The 16,377-nt window shown below is 36.5% G+C and overlaps 1 protein-coding gene across 2 annotated transcripts in view; it reads right to left on the bottom strand.

The window, feature by feature from the left end:
- Positions 1-1,146: 1,146 nt before the first annotated feature.
- The window catches only part of BMS1 (BMS1 ribosome biogenesis factor), a 56,069-nt gene continuing 40,838 nt past the window's right edge, over positions 1,147-16,377 (bottom strand). For both annotated transcript variants that reach the window (XM_054576855.1, XM_054576854.1), the window contains exons 14-23: positions 11,406-11,479; positions 10,232-10,396; positions 7,691-7,879; positions 7,423-7,603; positions 7,172-7,230; positions 6,010-6,132; positions 4,801-4,948; positions 4,272-4,447; positions 2,128-2,289; positions 1,147-1,631 (exon numbers count right to left, since the gene is read on the bottom strand). In XM_054576855.1, coding sequence (XP_054432830.1) covers positions 1,401-1,631; positions 2,128-2,289; positions 4,272-4,447; positions 4,801-4,948; positions 6,010-6,132; positions 7,172-7,230; positions 7,423-7,603; positions 7,691-7,879; positions 10,232-10,396; positions 11,406-11,479 — 1,508 coding nt within the window. In that variant the 3' untranslated portion in view covers positions 1,147-1,400. The remainder of the gene's footprint in view (positions 1,632-2,127; positions 2,290-4,271; positions 4,448-4,800; positions 4,949-6,009; positions 6,133-7,171; positions 7,231-7,422; positions 7,604-7,690; positions 7,880-10,231; positions 10,397-11,405; positions 11,480-16,377) is intronic.

The raw sequence follows: 16,377 nt of genomic DNA, 5'->3' as shown, positions 1-16,377 counted from the left end.
CTTAAAAATAAAAATATTCAAATTCATTTCAACTTATTTCCCTTTTGTTCATGTGATAGCACTGTATGTCTATCAGGTAGAGGGAAAGCCTAATCATGCAGGCCTTGTGGCAGAGGCTTCTCAGCAGAAGGCAGTGGGACTGTGGCTGGGCTCTCTCCTCCAGTCTGGCCAAATCCGTGCACCAGGGCCCATCTTCTCTTCCCTCTCTTCAGTCACGATTCCTTGAGAAAAATGAAAAATTAAGAAGATGGTGAAATCGCTGTACTTAGCAACTTCCCTACTAAGGTCTTATTGTGTTACTAACTGCAAAAACTTACGGTTTTTAAAGCAGATTATCATACTGCTGTCCTTCCTTCAACCTTGAGACTAGCAAGCCAGCCTGGGGTTTAGGGCAGGTGAGGTGTGCTCAGAATGGCACAGGGAGGAGAGAGAAAGCTTCATAGTAGCTCCTCTTTTCCTGTGCACTTGATGCCAGTGCACAGCACCTTCACAGGTAAGGAAAAACTAAAGCACAGTGATAGAGCAGGTATTTAATTAATTTACCCCTGTTTACTGCACAGCTATGAGGTGCTGACACCAACAGTTAGGTTCAAGGTACATGGTGGTGAGTAGTTCAGGATAGTGGTTCCCAAACATTTGGACCTCAAGATCTTCAAACTCTTACAAATGACTGAGGTCCTAAAAGAGTTTTTCTTCATGTGGGTTGTAGGAATAAATTTTTACTATACAGGAAATTAGAGCTAAGAAAAAACTAATAATTAGTTCTAAAAAAACCAAAACAGGCTATTATACGGTAACATAAATAGCATATTCTTGTGAAAAATATTTTTCAAAGCAAAAATAATTTGTAGGAAAGTAGTGCTGTTTTACATTTTTGCAAGTCTCCTTAAGTCTGGCTTACTGGAAGAAGCCGGATTCTATCTGCAGTTGAGCTGCAGCATTACTGCATAACGTATGTCCTATAGGAAACTTGTCTGTGCACTGTACATGTATTATTCTCTAAAATTTTTCTTTCAAGTTGAGGTTTCAAGTTAACATTTTTCCCCTTTCTGGAAGACTCACCATGAAGGGTAGAATAAGTACTTATCCACAATCATCAAGCATTCATCCCTAATGAAAACTACTAAGCCAAAAATTAAAGGGACAGTATTTTAATCATATTTTTTACAGCACAAAAAGTTAAACTGAGACAGGTAAGAGAAGTGTGAGGTAATCTACAAAACCATAAATTATATTGCTTTAAATCTTGATATAACCTAGATGTTGAGAACAAACAGGTATCCTATCAGCAGATTTCCATTTCTCTTTTCCAAGGCACAGTCTTTGTGAATAAATCCAACAAAGAGATCCTTCTGGGGCTCCAGTGCTCTGACCCAAATGATGGTCTATCTGTCTGGAGCTCACTTCATTTCCTCCTCAGGTCCCTTCAGACTAGACTTCTGATTTCTTCTTTCTTTTTGACCCTGAATTCGAAAGAGCTTCTTCCTGAGATCCTTCTGTCGCTTCAGTTTCTCTTCTTCCTCCTTCTGCTTCAATTTGAAGTGTTCTTTGTTGTGTAGATGCTGTTGCTCCTTGGCCTTCTTCATCTTGTGGCCATGCACCGTACTCAGTGCATCCAGCAGAGCCAGGACCTGACAAGGACAAAACCCAGTGAACATCAGACTGTTCCTGCAGTGACAGCACGCCTTCTTCCGAAGTTTAATGGGGCCTACACACCTCAGCTGACCATCAAAACTAGAATCAATTCATGATACAAATGAAAATTTATCCTGAACTAGGAAATTATAATTTGAATAAAGATATAAGTTGGAGCCTATTTACTTAGCAAAATACTTTAATAATGGTCTTCACCACAAAACTACCCTTGGATACTAAGTACAACTAATTAAGACAGTGATTTACGAGCTGTGGGCCTATTATTTCCAATTAAAATGCATGAGGCAGAGCATGGCTAAACAAAAGAAAAGGACTCTAGCCCTTCCTCTGCCAGTTCTAGTGTCTTGAGTAAGTCTGGCCCTTATCCTTTCCTGATGAAAAATGAGAATACAGTAGAAATGCCAAGTGTGCTACTGACAGCATTATTTTCACATCTAAATGCAGCACGCAAGAAGCCATTATTGACTGTACCTTCCTTTCATGAGGCTCCCGAATGACAGCGGGTCTCAGCCTGTCCCTGGGCGTCTTGCCTGCCTTTGCCTGGGTCTTAGGCTTGTTCTTAAAGGGCAGGGCCTTCTGCAAGGCTTTGGGAATGTGCAGTGAATTAAAATGTTTCTTCTGCCTCACAATCAGCTGAAAAGAAAAAAAAAAAAAGACTATGATACATTTAAGTTAGGATCTCAGTGCATTTAACACTTGCATAAAATCTTCTCAGTGAATTGACTTTCCAGAAGATCAGCAACACCAGAATCTGCTCACCATCAGGAATAAGGATTTAATAATCCATCAAATACAAACTGCCTCAGTAGACAAGCACAGCTCTAGGCAAAACAGAGAAATACACAGAATATATTTACAATTCTTCCAAAAATTCAACTGTGCTCCTTTCTACAGTATGAATTATGGGAGTCTCAATAGAGCAGATGAATATATCCAAAATTGTTTGTAATGCAAAATTCTGTCCTTATCTTTAGGGCACTGAGGTGGTTTCTTTCTAGACTAACAAAAATAATCTGGCTGTTCATCTTGACTATCAACCTCTGATTTAAGGACATAGTTCTTCCTCTAATCAGAGCCAATGTCCCCATCCTTGATTCTCATTGAGAAGGTTAATTTTATTCTATTTCTAGTAGAAAACCAGCTGAGAAAATTAAGATTTAAACAACAGATGAAGGCAAGGCACTCTCTACACTCAATTTTTAAAGTAATCCAAATTCTATGCATAAATTGAGATGCCTGAGAACTTAATAATAAGTAGAGAGTTTTGCCCCAGGCCTTAACCAAGGTCAACATCAACTAAGAATATTTCTGCTATGCCCTTAAATCATTAAAAACATCATCATCCACAATAATATTCAATATTCTGTTTTAGAAAACTAAAATGCTTTAGAAAACTAAAATGCTTTAGAATGAAAGAAATCAGAGAAATCACCTTTTCAAGAATAAGCACCACAGACTGGACAAGAGGTACCATGTACTGAATTGTAGTGTATTTTAAGAGACATTCGTGTAACATGATTCAAAATGTTATTATTAACTACTTTATAGAAAAAGTAATGCTTGGAAAACTTCTGCCTCACGCAGAATGGCAGACTAACATCCTGAACTACCATTATTACAAAACAATTAAATATCCTGCATTAAAACAAACAATTCTTTTCAAATATATTGTTAATCTGTGAAGAAAATAATGAGAAAGTTCTGAGACCAAAATCTAAATGAAAATGAGAATCTAGAAAGGCACCGAGAACTTAAAATAAAAAAATATCGATGAGGTCAACTACTGTCAAAGATATGGAACAATCAGAATTCCAATAACCTGTTAATGGGAGTCTAACCTGGTATGACTTTAAAATACTACAGGCATCATAAACTGAAGTTGAACACATGCATACTCTGTAACCCAGTAATATCACTTTTGGGGATCTATGTAACAGATATGTGGGCTCATGAATACCCAATAAGTTGCATGTGTTTAAGGCAGCATTTATAATGGCCAAACATTGGAATTAAAAGTCCATCGACAGATAAACTGATCTCTTCACATAACAGAATTCTACTCAATTATAAACAACAAATCAATGTCTGCTATATACAAGAACATGAATGAATTTCACAATACTATTGAAAGAAGCCAGGCAAAACTAATTTACATCTCAGGAGTTAAGAAGAGCGTTAGTGACTAGGCGAGGTCACAAGGGGGGCTTCTACTATGCTACTAATTCTATTGCTTCATCCAGATGGTGGCAATTTGGGTGTGTAAAGTTCACTGAGTTGTACACTTCTGATTTGTGTACTTTTCTGTATGTATGTTAACACTGTTATAAAAATGTTTATTAAAACTTTCCCCCAAGCCTACATTGCTTCAATAAGAATTAGCACATTGTTTCCAAAAGTAATAAATGTGTATGATGGAAAAATAGACCAAAAGAATAGACAATGCAAAGTCTCTTTTCCAAATCACAGAAACTACTATTACTCCTTTCCTGTTTCTTCTAAAATAAGTCTATGAATATACAACATGTTCATTCAAATTTAATGATAGACTTTCTACTTAAAAATTCAAAGCACAGAAAATATCACACACAAAGCATCTGGATGAGCCATGACTGTACCTTATACAGAGAATCTTTGTTGGACTTTAGTCTAACATGATGGGCAAGCCGGAGCTGACCAGTTGTCCGCATTCCTGACCAGGTATCTTTCTCACCAACTGGTTTCAGCAAAGATGTTACTGGGTTATAGAAGGCTGGAATTGAGACAGGATACCAAGTTCTCATGAAGACAATATCTGGAAAGAGAGAATACTTACTTTAACATTTTCAGAAGATTTATATCCATCTGTCAAACAAAAGAACAAAATGTTCACCCCAAACTTTTCTAGCTAGTTGCACAGTATTTGAAGACACATTTTACCAAGTGAACTACACTTGAATATCACAGGAGTTTTACTGGGTGTCAACTGCATGGCTCCAGATAAAGCATGACTTGGCACACTGCACAAGATACTCCAAACCGAGGAATGAGACCTCGGACTCATTCAAGCTTTCTAAAAACCTAAACTACAACCTCTAATCCATACTAGCTAGAAATCAACAGTGCATGGTAACATGCTGTCATGAACATACCACAAATGATATTTACCACTCATCAGCAACTTATCCTCAAAGCTGGCTCGGAAAGCTCCTTCTGGAGTTCGGAGTGCTTTCTTGATCTGTCCCCTTATTCCACTGACCGTTCGAACCACAGCACCTTCAAATTTGGCCACTTCTAAGGCAGAATTAAACATTCCCTACAGTATATATACATATATATATATAAAAAATACATACATACAAAATCAGATACTTCTTAGTTCATAAAGACATCCTTGGTTATAAAAACATAAAACAACACACTGAAGGGTGATAAAGATAATAATAAAAATGTATTTTTCCCTGTAACAGTGGAATTTCTAGGTCAAAGAGGATACGACTCTATTTGTCTTCCCCTAAATAACGTTAAGACTCTACTGTGGGCTCCTTAACATACTCATCACTGGTATTATTGTAGAATAGAAGATCAAAAGATATTTATGGGACTGAGCTGGACTAGACAACCTTTGTTGTCATCTCACAGGGCTGGACTGCAGATCATTTCCTATTACTTAAGGTGTACACAATCAGAAAATAAAAAAAGAGCAAGATAAATGCTACATTATAAGAATATTTTAATACCATCTTAACTCTGCATTAATGGAAACACCTCCTCTAATGAAATTTTCAACAAATGTCGCTCACACACTCTCCTATGTTATATCATGTAAGGGTACATTTCTCTATACACTTGCCAAGAAGTTTTTTGAGAACTGCTTTGTCTATGTTTCTGGTGATCTGTTTGACAAACCTATGGTTTTTCTCTTTTCTTGAGACAAATCAAAGAGGCAGGAAACAAAACCCAGTGAATGATTACACATTTCAATATTAGCTCTATGACAGTTTCACATTCAAGTATTACGTTAATAGCCTCATTTACTAAATATCTCTATTTTACTTCACCTTAAGATTTCTGATAATATTTAAGTAACACAGAGGTCAACAGAAGTAGTAAACTAAAAATATCAAAGATCAAGTTCATAAAAAATTTTAAAATCCATTCCTGAAAACATCAGACCTATATTTTAGAAGCATTTCATTCCTCCTTTAACAATACGGGGGTGGGCAAAGTAGGTTTACAGTCATAATACAAATAAATACAATAATTAAATAATAATAAAATAATAAACTATGTTTTGCATATTCACAACTATAAACCTACTTTTGTCCACCCTGTATATATACATTTATATGTATGTGAATATACAGATATACAGACCTTAATGAATGAAGTATTCTTGAAAATTTTATACGGAAAGCCAGTTAGCTTTAATTTTTTCACAATTTTTATGGATTTATCCAGATCAAGAACAATCCCTGTGGCAGCTATCCGGAAATCAGGCTAAAAAGGAAACCCCCAAAATTTGAATTCAGGAATAGTATCAGCAAGAGAAAAATGTCAATTCTCTATAATACAATAAATTAACGAAGTATATTGCATTTACAATCAGCTAAGGAAAAACGAGAAAGAATACCTGAACATGTGAAACAGTATTTTAACAAAAACAATCTGAATCTATAATACACACATAAGTCAAATTAAAGATGATGCCCTCAGTAATTTCCTGAGGGTGATTTCATAGTAACATAATTTCACAACAATGATGTACTTGGAATAAAAAGAAACATGAAAATTTGGTTACAATGTTTAAGAAATTAAGTTTTGGACCTTCAGGTTGGTCTCCATCTGCTTACTATTCTGTTTTCTTTTCTGTTAAATGGTGCTAATAAAACCTGCTCTGATTGATCAGATAAAGACTGTGTGAACATACTTTGCTAAAGCAAGATTACAGGGAGGTGGTCTTGCCCTGGCTAGTGTGGCTCAGTGGACTGAGTGCCAGCCTGCAAAGCAAGGGGCACTGGTTCAGTTCCCAGCCAGGGCACATGCCTGGGTTGCAGGCCAGGTCCCAGGTAGTTCATAAATACATCCTTGTATTTATGACACGTGAGAGGCAACCACACACTGATATTTCTCTCCCTCTCTTTTTACCTCCCTTTCCCTCTAAAAATAAATAAATAAAATCTTTAAAAAAGGAAAAAAACATCACAGGGAGGTGGTCTTATGTCTAGCTAGTATCTGGTATATCCCCCGACCTAGTATAGTACTTAGCATATGGTAACCACTGCTTAAATATTTTTAGAAAAATAAGTCCCAAATATGCATAAAAATATAAAATGTCATCAGTACCATTATAATTCTTCTTCTAACTCCCTTTTCTCCACTTTCACAATCTTAAAAAGATGTAGGAAAATTAAAAACAGAGAAATTTACTATACACACTAAGAACGAGTAATTTTCAACTTACAGTTTCAGGTACATATTCCATATTCAAAGTATATCTCGAGCACAATATATAAAATAAAACATCCAAGATATTTACCATTATGCCATTGACAAACTGTACTGCCAAGACTCCAGTTCCTTGTGGAGTAATAGGACCTTAAATAAAATAGAAAAAAAAATGCATAGTGAACCACAAATTTGGGATCTGTTTTACAAACATACTTCAATCCGAAATAAAGAAAAAAATATGAATTGAGATTTCATAAAAGGAAAAAAACAAAACTACAATGATAAAGCCTAAAAGGTTTAAATTAACCTATATGCAAATTATTCTTAATCACATTTTACCCCAAAAGGTTGCTCCACAATGCATGTGCTGTGGGGTGTATTTTAGAAGCCTTTGTCTTCCGTTATGGTCTTCGATATAATACAGTGGGATGGTCTGAAACCTTCTCCACCCTACAGAAAAAATTATTGGATCTCGAGACTTGAGGATTTTCTTATACCAACGATGTTTCTTCAGACGCATCTGAGAGAAGAGATTTCAATAAGATGATTCAGTGAAAGCATGTCTAAGAAAACCTCAATTATCAACCATACTACAAAGGGTACCTACCTGTACATATCCAAGACTGCCCTCACTATTGCCCAAACCACCCAAAATAATTGGGTAATGGGGGTCAAAGTTAAGCACGAATTCACAGGGGACATTCTCTATCTCGATTCGGACATACATCCCAGGTCGAAAACCCTCATATTGAACTCTGGCTTCATCATCTTGATCTTCAAATTCTGCCCGGTTAAGCTATATATGAGAGGAAAAAAATGTTTTAAATTAAAAAAAAAAACAAAACTCCACAATACTGTTATCTTTAATAAATGTAAGATTACTATATAAAAATGATCAATTTCAAAATAAAGGAACCATGAACAGGATTATTTAGGCTTTATCCTAATTAAAAATAATATATATTCTATCTTCACAGTTTGTTCAGGATATGTCGCAACAACTTTCTTCTGTTGTTTCAAGGCGTAGCAAACGTAAGCAATCCAAAAAGGATCCCTGAATGCTCATCGGCAAACACCCTCAACCTCCCCAGTTTATTTCACACTTTTTCTCCTTTCTTCAAACACCCAAAATCCACCTCTTCATCCTCATTCTTAGCTGCTTTTCCTAATTCACTCAAAAGCTAAGCAAATTAAAAGAACTTCAACAGCCAACCCTCCTACCAGGGTTTACACCCATTATCAAGCCTTTTATTATAGCTCTACACTGTTCAATATGATAGCCACAAATGGCTTTTTAAATTGAAATTAACTAAAATTAAATAAAAATTTTAAAAAATCTTGCCTGTTATTTCCCTCATCTTAAAACCTTCCTTTGACTCTACTTCCTTCAACTAACTCCGCATTTTTCTGCTTCTTTCTGAAGAAAAAAGCCACAAAAGTTTTCTGTAGTTGCAGTCCCCATTTACTGTTTCCATTCTGTTAAATGCCCTAAAACTGGACTTTAATTCACACTCCATAAAAATGCATGACAGAATCACTTACAGGCCTCAACATTCTTAATCCAGTGGTCAATTTTGTCTTAATCATAGTTAACACATCAGAGAGATGTGAAGTAATTTATCACTTCCTTCTAGAATGGCTTCCAGCACACTGTATATTCTCTTAGATTTCTGATGTCTCCTAAATACTGTTCAATCCCCACTGACGCTGCTTCATCTCTTCCCAGCCTCTTATAATGGAGTACCCAGTGTCAGCACTGGTCCTCTCTTCTCCTGTCTCTACATTCACTCCCCATGTCATCCCATTCATTTAATGCCTTTAAGCAGCATCTAGATCTAAGTTCCTGACCCCAACTTCTCTCCAGAACTCCTCACTCACTACTTGCCACTCTACTGTCTGAAAGATAACCCAAACCTAACAGATCTAAACTTCATCTTCCCAAACCTCTACCAACTAGAAGTTTTTCTGTATTACTTATGAAAACCCAGTTCTCCCAGTAAGTCATCCTTATTTTCTCTTTCACATACCCCACATCCAATCCCCACATTCAATCCACCAGGAAATCCTACTGATGTACTTTTAAAATAAAGCATACACCTAGGATTTGACACTCTCTCTTGCTTCCACTGCCACACACCTCCCCATCCCCCAATGTGAGTTATCTACCTTTCATCTTACTGAACTCTTGCCAGAGTAATCCTTCCAAAGGTAATTATATCATACATATTTCTCCTCTGATCAAAGGGCCACTATTTCACTCAGAGTAAAAAGGTCAGTCCTTTACAATGGCCCACAGGGTTCTAGGTAATTTTAAATTGTAAATGCCTGAAGCAAAGACTTCAGAACTAGCTTTGCATTTCTCAGTCACTTCTGTCCAATGTCAGTACAGATCTGGAACCACCATGTTCCAGCAGGAATCACCAGTAGAGATACTTCTTTGACTAGATGAAGGCCTAGGTTAAGTAAAACCTGTTGATCACGTTTTCACAAATTATATACTTAACTTGCAAAAGGTACATTAAGGTATGCTCCAGCTTACAGAGATTCTTGGTGCCCCCACTTGTCAAAGCACTCACCATCAACTGCATACACATCTTTCTGTGTCTTTCAAAGCTCAACGACCCCCCACAACTGGGCTAAGCTGTCTCCCTCTCAGCATTTTCCATGCCCCTTCTATTTCTACATCTGACCTTAACTCAAAATATCCCCTGACCTCTGACGAAGGTGAGTTTTCAGAAGACCTTTCCTGAAGAACACTGGTATGTGCATAAGCCACATAGGCCAAGAATCACCTACTTATTCAGATGATTTGATCATGATTGTAGGAAGCAGTAATATGAATGCTAAGGCAATGCTGTCATTTAAATAAATTCACTGTCTCAAATAACTACACTGCAAGATCCTCAAAAATAGCAGTAGTGTCTCAGCCATTTTTGTTTCATCAGCATTTAATGCTTTTATCTTTCTGGTGAATCTCTGAAATAAAGAGATGACTGGATGAATAAACACACTCAGCTGCACCTCAATCTTGGAGTTCAATTGAGAAGCACGGAAATAGGTCAGGGAGTAGAGAGCTAGAGAAAGTTAAGTATTCACAACAACATATCACAGGCCTGAAATAAGGCTGATAGGATCTTGGCTTTCTTACCTGTGCTTGTTTCTGCATTTCTCCTTTAAGATGATCAAAGTACGTGTTTTCACCTTCATCATACTCTGCATCAAACATCTCCTTCAATTTTCTCTTCTTATCCATATGCTTTTTCTTGGCACTCTCTTCTGCACTGGGGTCAATTTCTTCCTCTACATCATCAATCTTAAATTTCCAGAACAGAAAATTTTTTCAAAGTTTGTAAAGATCTTATTTATTTTTTAGAATTAAAACAGATTAAAAAAATTCAATTGAGCTGCAAAAATCTAAGTTATGATCATCATGAAAACAAAATACAGCCTTGGGAAAACCAAATAACATATACTGCTACAAGACATTTGACACCTGCATTACATGCTATTCCTTAATCTATCTGGGAATGCCAAAAATGAAAAAAATAACAGCCCAGATGTGCCAGGTACTGTTCTAAAGAAATCTCAGGGAGTACAGAGAATTAGTTTTTCTAAATGGCGTTAAAAATTTTTTTTCTTAGATATGACTATTTTCTTCCTTTTTTAAAAACAGAATTTATTGCAGGTGACACTGGTTAAGGAAATTATATAGGTTTCAGGTGTACAATTCTATCATGCATCCTCTCTTTATATTGTATTCTGTGTTTACCATCCCAAGTTAAAGTCTCCTTTCATCACCATTTATCCCCCCATACCCTCTTCTAACACACTTTCCCTCCTGTGATCATCATATTATTTATTGTCTGTGTTCATGAGATTTGTCTTTGTTTGCTTAATCCCTTTATCTTTTTCACCCAGGCCCACAAAGACCCTTCACCTGACAGCTGTCAATTTGTTCTCGATGAGCCTCTTTCTATTTTGTTTGTTAGTTTATTTTGTTCATTAGATTCCACATATGATTTAAGAAGAGAATGATGGCAAAAGGAATAGTGGAAACGAAGGTGACCCAGGAGCTAAAACTTTCAATGACTGAAGAATCATGACAAGAAGAGATAATAGGTATTACTCCAAAGATCAAGAATAACAAATAAACCAATAACCTTTGATATGACCCCACCCTCTTCACTTTCAGGAAGGAATCCATCCAGTTTCTAATATACACAGATAGTAAGACTAGGTTTTTGAAAAACAAGATCTCTCTTGGAATATAATTACCACAGATCAAGGACCAGTGGCTAACACAGGCAATGGCAAAGATATACCTGAGTATCCAGGCCTGATATTCCCTTGTGCACATTCCCTGTTTCCAGGTCTTCAAAGTCACCATAGAGCTCCTCTGGGAAAAGAACAACCAAATAACTCCTTTGTGAATAGGGAGTGCATGTGAAACTCTAGTACCACCCAAAACCAAATGGAGAGTGTGCTATGCACACCAAACTTCATTTTTAGTATTCCTATTGCTATACACCCCAGAAAAAAATCCTGCCCTTACAAACGTTTCTTTTTCTTAATTTTTTTCTTCTTTTTTTATTTATAAATCATGTTTATTCTATTACACTTGTCTCAATTTTTCCCCCTTTACCCCCTCCACCCATCCCACCCCTACCTCTTGCTCCCACAGTCAATTCCCACTCTGTTGTCCATGTCCATGGGTATTGATATATGTTGTCTAGTCCCTTCCCCTTCCTTCCACCACTGTCTTCTTGCCCCATCCCCTTTGGTCACTTTCAGTCTGCTCCATGTTTCCGCGCCTGTGGTTTATTTTGTTCATTAGTTTATTTTGTTGAATAGAATCCACTTATAGGTGAGATCATATGGGAATTGTCTTTCATCAACTGGCTTATTTCACTTAGCTTAATATTCTCTACTTCCATCCATGTTATCGCAAAAGGTAGGAGTTCTATCTCTCGTTCTTTCTTAAATGTAGATTGATTTGTTTTTAAATGTCAAAGTTAATTATAAAATATTTTTGAAAATTTAAAACCATTCTGAAGTCTCAGCAATTAAACCACATGACATCAGCACAGAAATAATCAAGTAGATCAATGAAATATAATGAGCATTCTAGAGATAAATGTATATATCTGATTAATATATGTATGATTAAGTTGATATTTCAGATCAATGGGTAAAATAAGACATTCAACAAATAAGGTGCATGGACCACTATTACTTGAAATAAAACAAACATAGAGCTCTATTTCACACATTATACAAGAAATATTCAGGTGAGTTAAAAATCAGTATGTAGAATCTAAGGAGTTTTAGAAGAAAATAGAACTAATATTTTTCATGACCTGAAGTTAAATATTTAAACCCCGAAGCTATAAATATTGATAATGACTACATATTAAACATTTAACTAAATAGTAAAAATATACATATAAAAAAGGTTAAAGGACAAGGAATAGAAAAGTACTTGCAACACATCTAAAACATGGTTAATAGGTTTTTTGTTTCTTGGTTTTTTGTTTTTTTTTTAGGGAAAAAAGTTCTACAAACCTTTAATCAATAAATGGGTAAAGAATACCAAAAAGTCATTTAAAGCTTTTTTCCTAAAAAATAATAGAAATAGGCAAGAAATATACTAAAACAGGTTTAGTTTCAACAAACAGTAAAGGAACAATGAAAATAACATCATTGTCATAATCAGATTAATGAGTATTAAAAACATTGGTAATTGTCAATATTGGCAACTCTGAAAGGAACTTTCATAGAAACTTTTTCTTCATCTTAAAGCAGTCCCTTTAGCATATTTTGCACTGCTGGTTTGGTGGAGGTGTATTCTTTTAGCCTTCTTTTGTCCAGGAAACTACTTATTTCGCCTTCCATTTTAATTGAGAGCTTTGCTAGGCAGAGCAGTCTTGGTTGCAGGTCTTTGCTTTTCATTACTTGGAATATTTCTTGCCATTCCCTTCTGGTTTGCAGTGTTTCTGTTGAGAAGTCAGCTGCTAGCCGTATTGGAGCTCCCTTATATGTTACTACCTATTTCTCTCTTGCTTGCTTTAGGATTCTCTGTTTGTCTTTGATATTTGCCATTTTCATGATGATGTGTCTTGGAGTGGGCCTCACTGGATTCCTCTTGAATGGGACCCTCCGTGCTTCCTGGATGTGTGTGACTTTTTCTCTCCTCCAATTAGGGAAGTTTTCCATCATGACCTTTTCAAACAGGTTCTCTATCCCTTCCTCATCCTTTTCTCCTTCTGGTATCCCTATTATAAGGATATTATTACGTTTCAGGTTGTTCTGCATTTCCCTAAATGTCTCTTCATTCTTTTTTGAGTCTTTTTTCATTTTCTTGCTCTTTCTGGGAGCTTTTTTCTATCTTGTCCTTCAGCTCGCTGATTCGGTCCTCAGCTTCATCTAGCCTGCTTTGCATTCCTTCTACTGTGTTCAATTCAGAAATTGTATTCTTTGTTTCCTCTTTTATTGATAGTTTCTATGTCCTTTTTCATGCAGATATAGTTTGCAGTAAGTTCCCTGTAGCTTCCCTGTAGTTTTGGTAATTCTCTCTGAGCTCACTGAGCTCATTGAACTTCCTTAGAACTGCTGTTTGGAACTCGATACTTGATAGTTTACTTGCCTCTATTTCATTTAGTTGTCTTTGTGGGGATTCATCCTTTCCCTTCAAGTGGGGCGTATTTCTTTGTCTTCCCATAATTTGTGAGACTCCTCTTTCGCTTCTGATTCTTAGGTTGATCTGTCTTGTTTTCCTGACTTTGTGGTATGAACTTCTATGTTTGGAGACCACTGTTTTTACTTTCTGGATCGGCCCCTGATGATGTCAGATGTTGACCCTGTCTGACCTTAGGCAGTCTCTTTGAAACTTCCAGGAATCTACTGTTTGTCACTGTCTCCTTCAGCTGTTAATCTATTCACTCTGCACTCAGCAGGCTGCCTTAGACTGCTCAGGATGGGGCAGAGTGCCTCCTGGCGGTGGGGTTATTGGGTCCTTTCATGCTGCTGCCATATGGGGGAAGAGTCTGCACTGTGATCTCCCCAGCTACTCTCTCCATTTCCCCCCCAAAGTTTCTGTCCCCGGTCTCTTCTCAAGTGTTGCCAGACCTCTCTGCGCCCCTTTAGCCAGGGATCTACTGTCTGTGGCTGCCACTTTGCACTCAGCAGGCAGCTTAGACAGCACAGGGTGGGGTGGAATCCCATCTGGGGGCGGGTCTATTGGGTCCTTTGACACTGGCACTGCTCAGGAGGAGTGGCCTCTTCCTGAGCAAAATGGCTGCTGCCACATGGGGGATGAGTGAGCACCGAGATCCCACCAGCTACTCTCTCAGTTCTCTCCCCAAAGCCTCCTTCCCCAGGCTCTACTCAGGCGTCTCTAGCCCACTCTGCCCCCAACAAAGGCTTCTTTTTGTTAAATTGTATTTCATCACCTATTTAGGTTAACAAACCCAATCCACATTTTCATACTTAACTTCAACATCCTACATAGCCAAGAGTTATTTTTCCAGTATAGGTAATAGACACTACAGGAAAGATGCGCAAAGAGTGGCATGCATGGCCCTGCAGATGAGGCCCCCAAAAGCAGAAGTTCAAAGAATGACTTGAAAAGCCACGGCTTAGAGAACAGCACATGTGAAAAAGAGTCTCACCAGTAAGCTCAACACAACACATTTGTGTGACATACCTAGGGAAAAATCTTAGATTACAAAATAGTACCTAAAAAAGTGCTGAGCCCTAAGGGGATAACACATGGAGAGTTCACTGATTCATACAGTCACTTTTGAAGCTCTTAAGTTTAGTTACGATTCTTACCCTTAAAAGAAATAAGGAAAGTCCTCTAGGAAGCAACTTTAGAAGGGTATTAAAACATTTTCATATAAGAAACAGTGAAAGAACCAAAGGAAATATAAAAGATGGGAAGATTCCCCTGAAATAAAAACAAAAAAATAAGGTATTTAAAAATAAACAAGAAATGTTATAAAACTTTAATAACTTCAATAATATAAAAGCTTTAATAAGCTACCAAAGGACACACAGAATAACATTAGCTAACACTTTTACGTGCTTTACATACCAGACACTGCTCAAAGCACTTTACATGTCTTAACTACATTTTTAAACATGACCCAGTGAAGAAGGTATTATTAATTTTACCTACTGAGCAAATAAAAATTACCATGTGTTTGGAAAGGAAGACTCAATATCATCAAGATGCCAATTCGCCCATTAAGTTACAATAAACATCACCACCACAGATCTGGTCTGGAAAAGATGGTGTATACAGGTTTCCTTTGTTCCTCCCAGGTATGTATATAACCATCAACTCCAGAAATAATAGAAGAGCACAAACAACTGAAACCCTAAGAAACTGAAGAAACCAAATGGGAATTACAAAACTAAAAAAATATAACTAATGGAAGAAGAAAAAAAACCTGCTAGATAACTCAATATGGTAAGTACAGATGACAGAGGATAAAATTAGAGGACCTTGAGGCCCAATCAATACAATTTACCCAGTCTAAACAACACAGAGGAGAAAAACCTAAAAACAAATGATCAGAGCCTAATGGACCTGTGAAACAGAAAAAAATATATCATTAAAGCCTTACAAGGAGTCTCAGGCTGAAAGAGATAATGACTCACAATTCTTGAATTTGGTGAAAGACATAAACTTACTGAGCAAATCTCAATCAGTAAATCCAATGAACTCCACACCAATCAAACTTCTGAAAACTAAAAACAAATAAACAAAAAGAATCTTGAAAGCAGCTAAAAAGAAACGACAGATTATTAGTAGGGGCACACCAATTCCAATAAAAGCATATTTCTCCTCTGAAATTATGGAGGACACAAAGCACATTTTTCAAGTGCTGAACAAGAATTGTCATCTATGATAAATTCTGTATTTGGTGAAACTATTCTTGGGAAATAAAGACACTGTCAGACAAAGGAAAACTACAGAAATTTGTCATTAGCATAGCTACCTTAGAAAAATGGACAAAGAAATTTCTAAGCAGAAGGGAAATTATAAAAGGAAAAATCTAGGACCAACAGGAAAAAAGAAAAAACAAAAAAAGACAGAAAATATGGATACATTAAACTATCCTCAGGAGTTTTTAAAATCTTACACACTATAAAAACACTGTAAACAAATCAAAATAGAAGAAAAAGGAAAAGAAGAAAACAGAAAAATTAAAAATAGAGTAAATAAATAAAAATAAGTAAAATATCAGACTTAAATACATACCCATAGGTACCTTAAATGTAAATGGCATA

This window comes from Pteronotus mesoamericanus, unplaced genomic scaffold (genome assembly GCF_021234165.1).
Source record: "Pteronotus mesoamericanus isolate MK-2021 breed Mesoamerican mustached bat unplaced genomic scaffold, CSHL_Meso_final contig_35, whole genome shotgun sequence".
Lineage (NCBI taxonomy): Eukaryota > Metazoa > Chordata > Mammalia > Chiroptera > Mormoopidae > Pteronotus > Pteronotus mesoamericanus.
The sequence above is the reverse complement of the archived record's forward strand: the minus strand, read 5'-3'. Positions and strand labels throughout refer to the sequence as shown.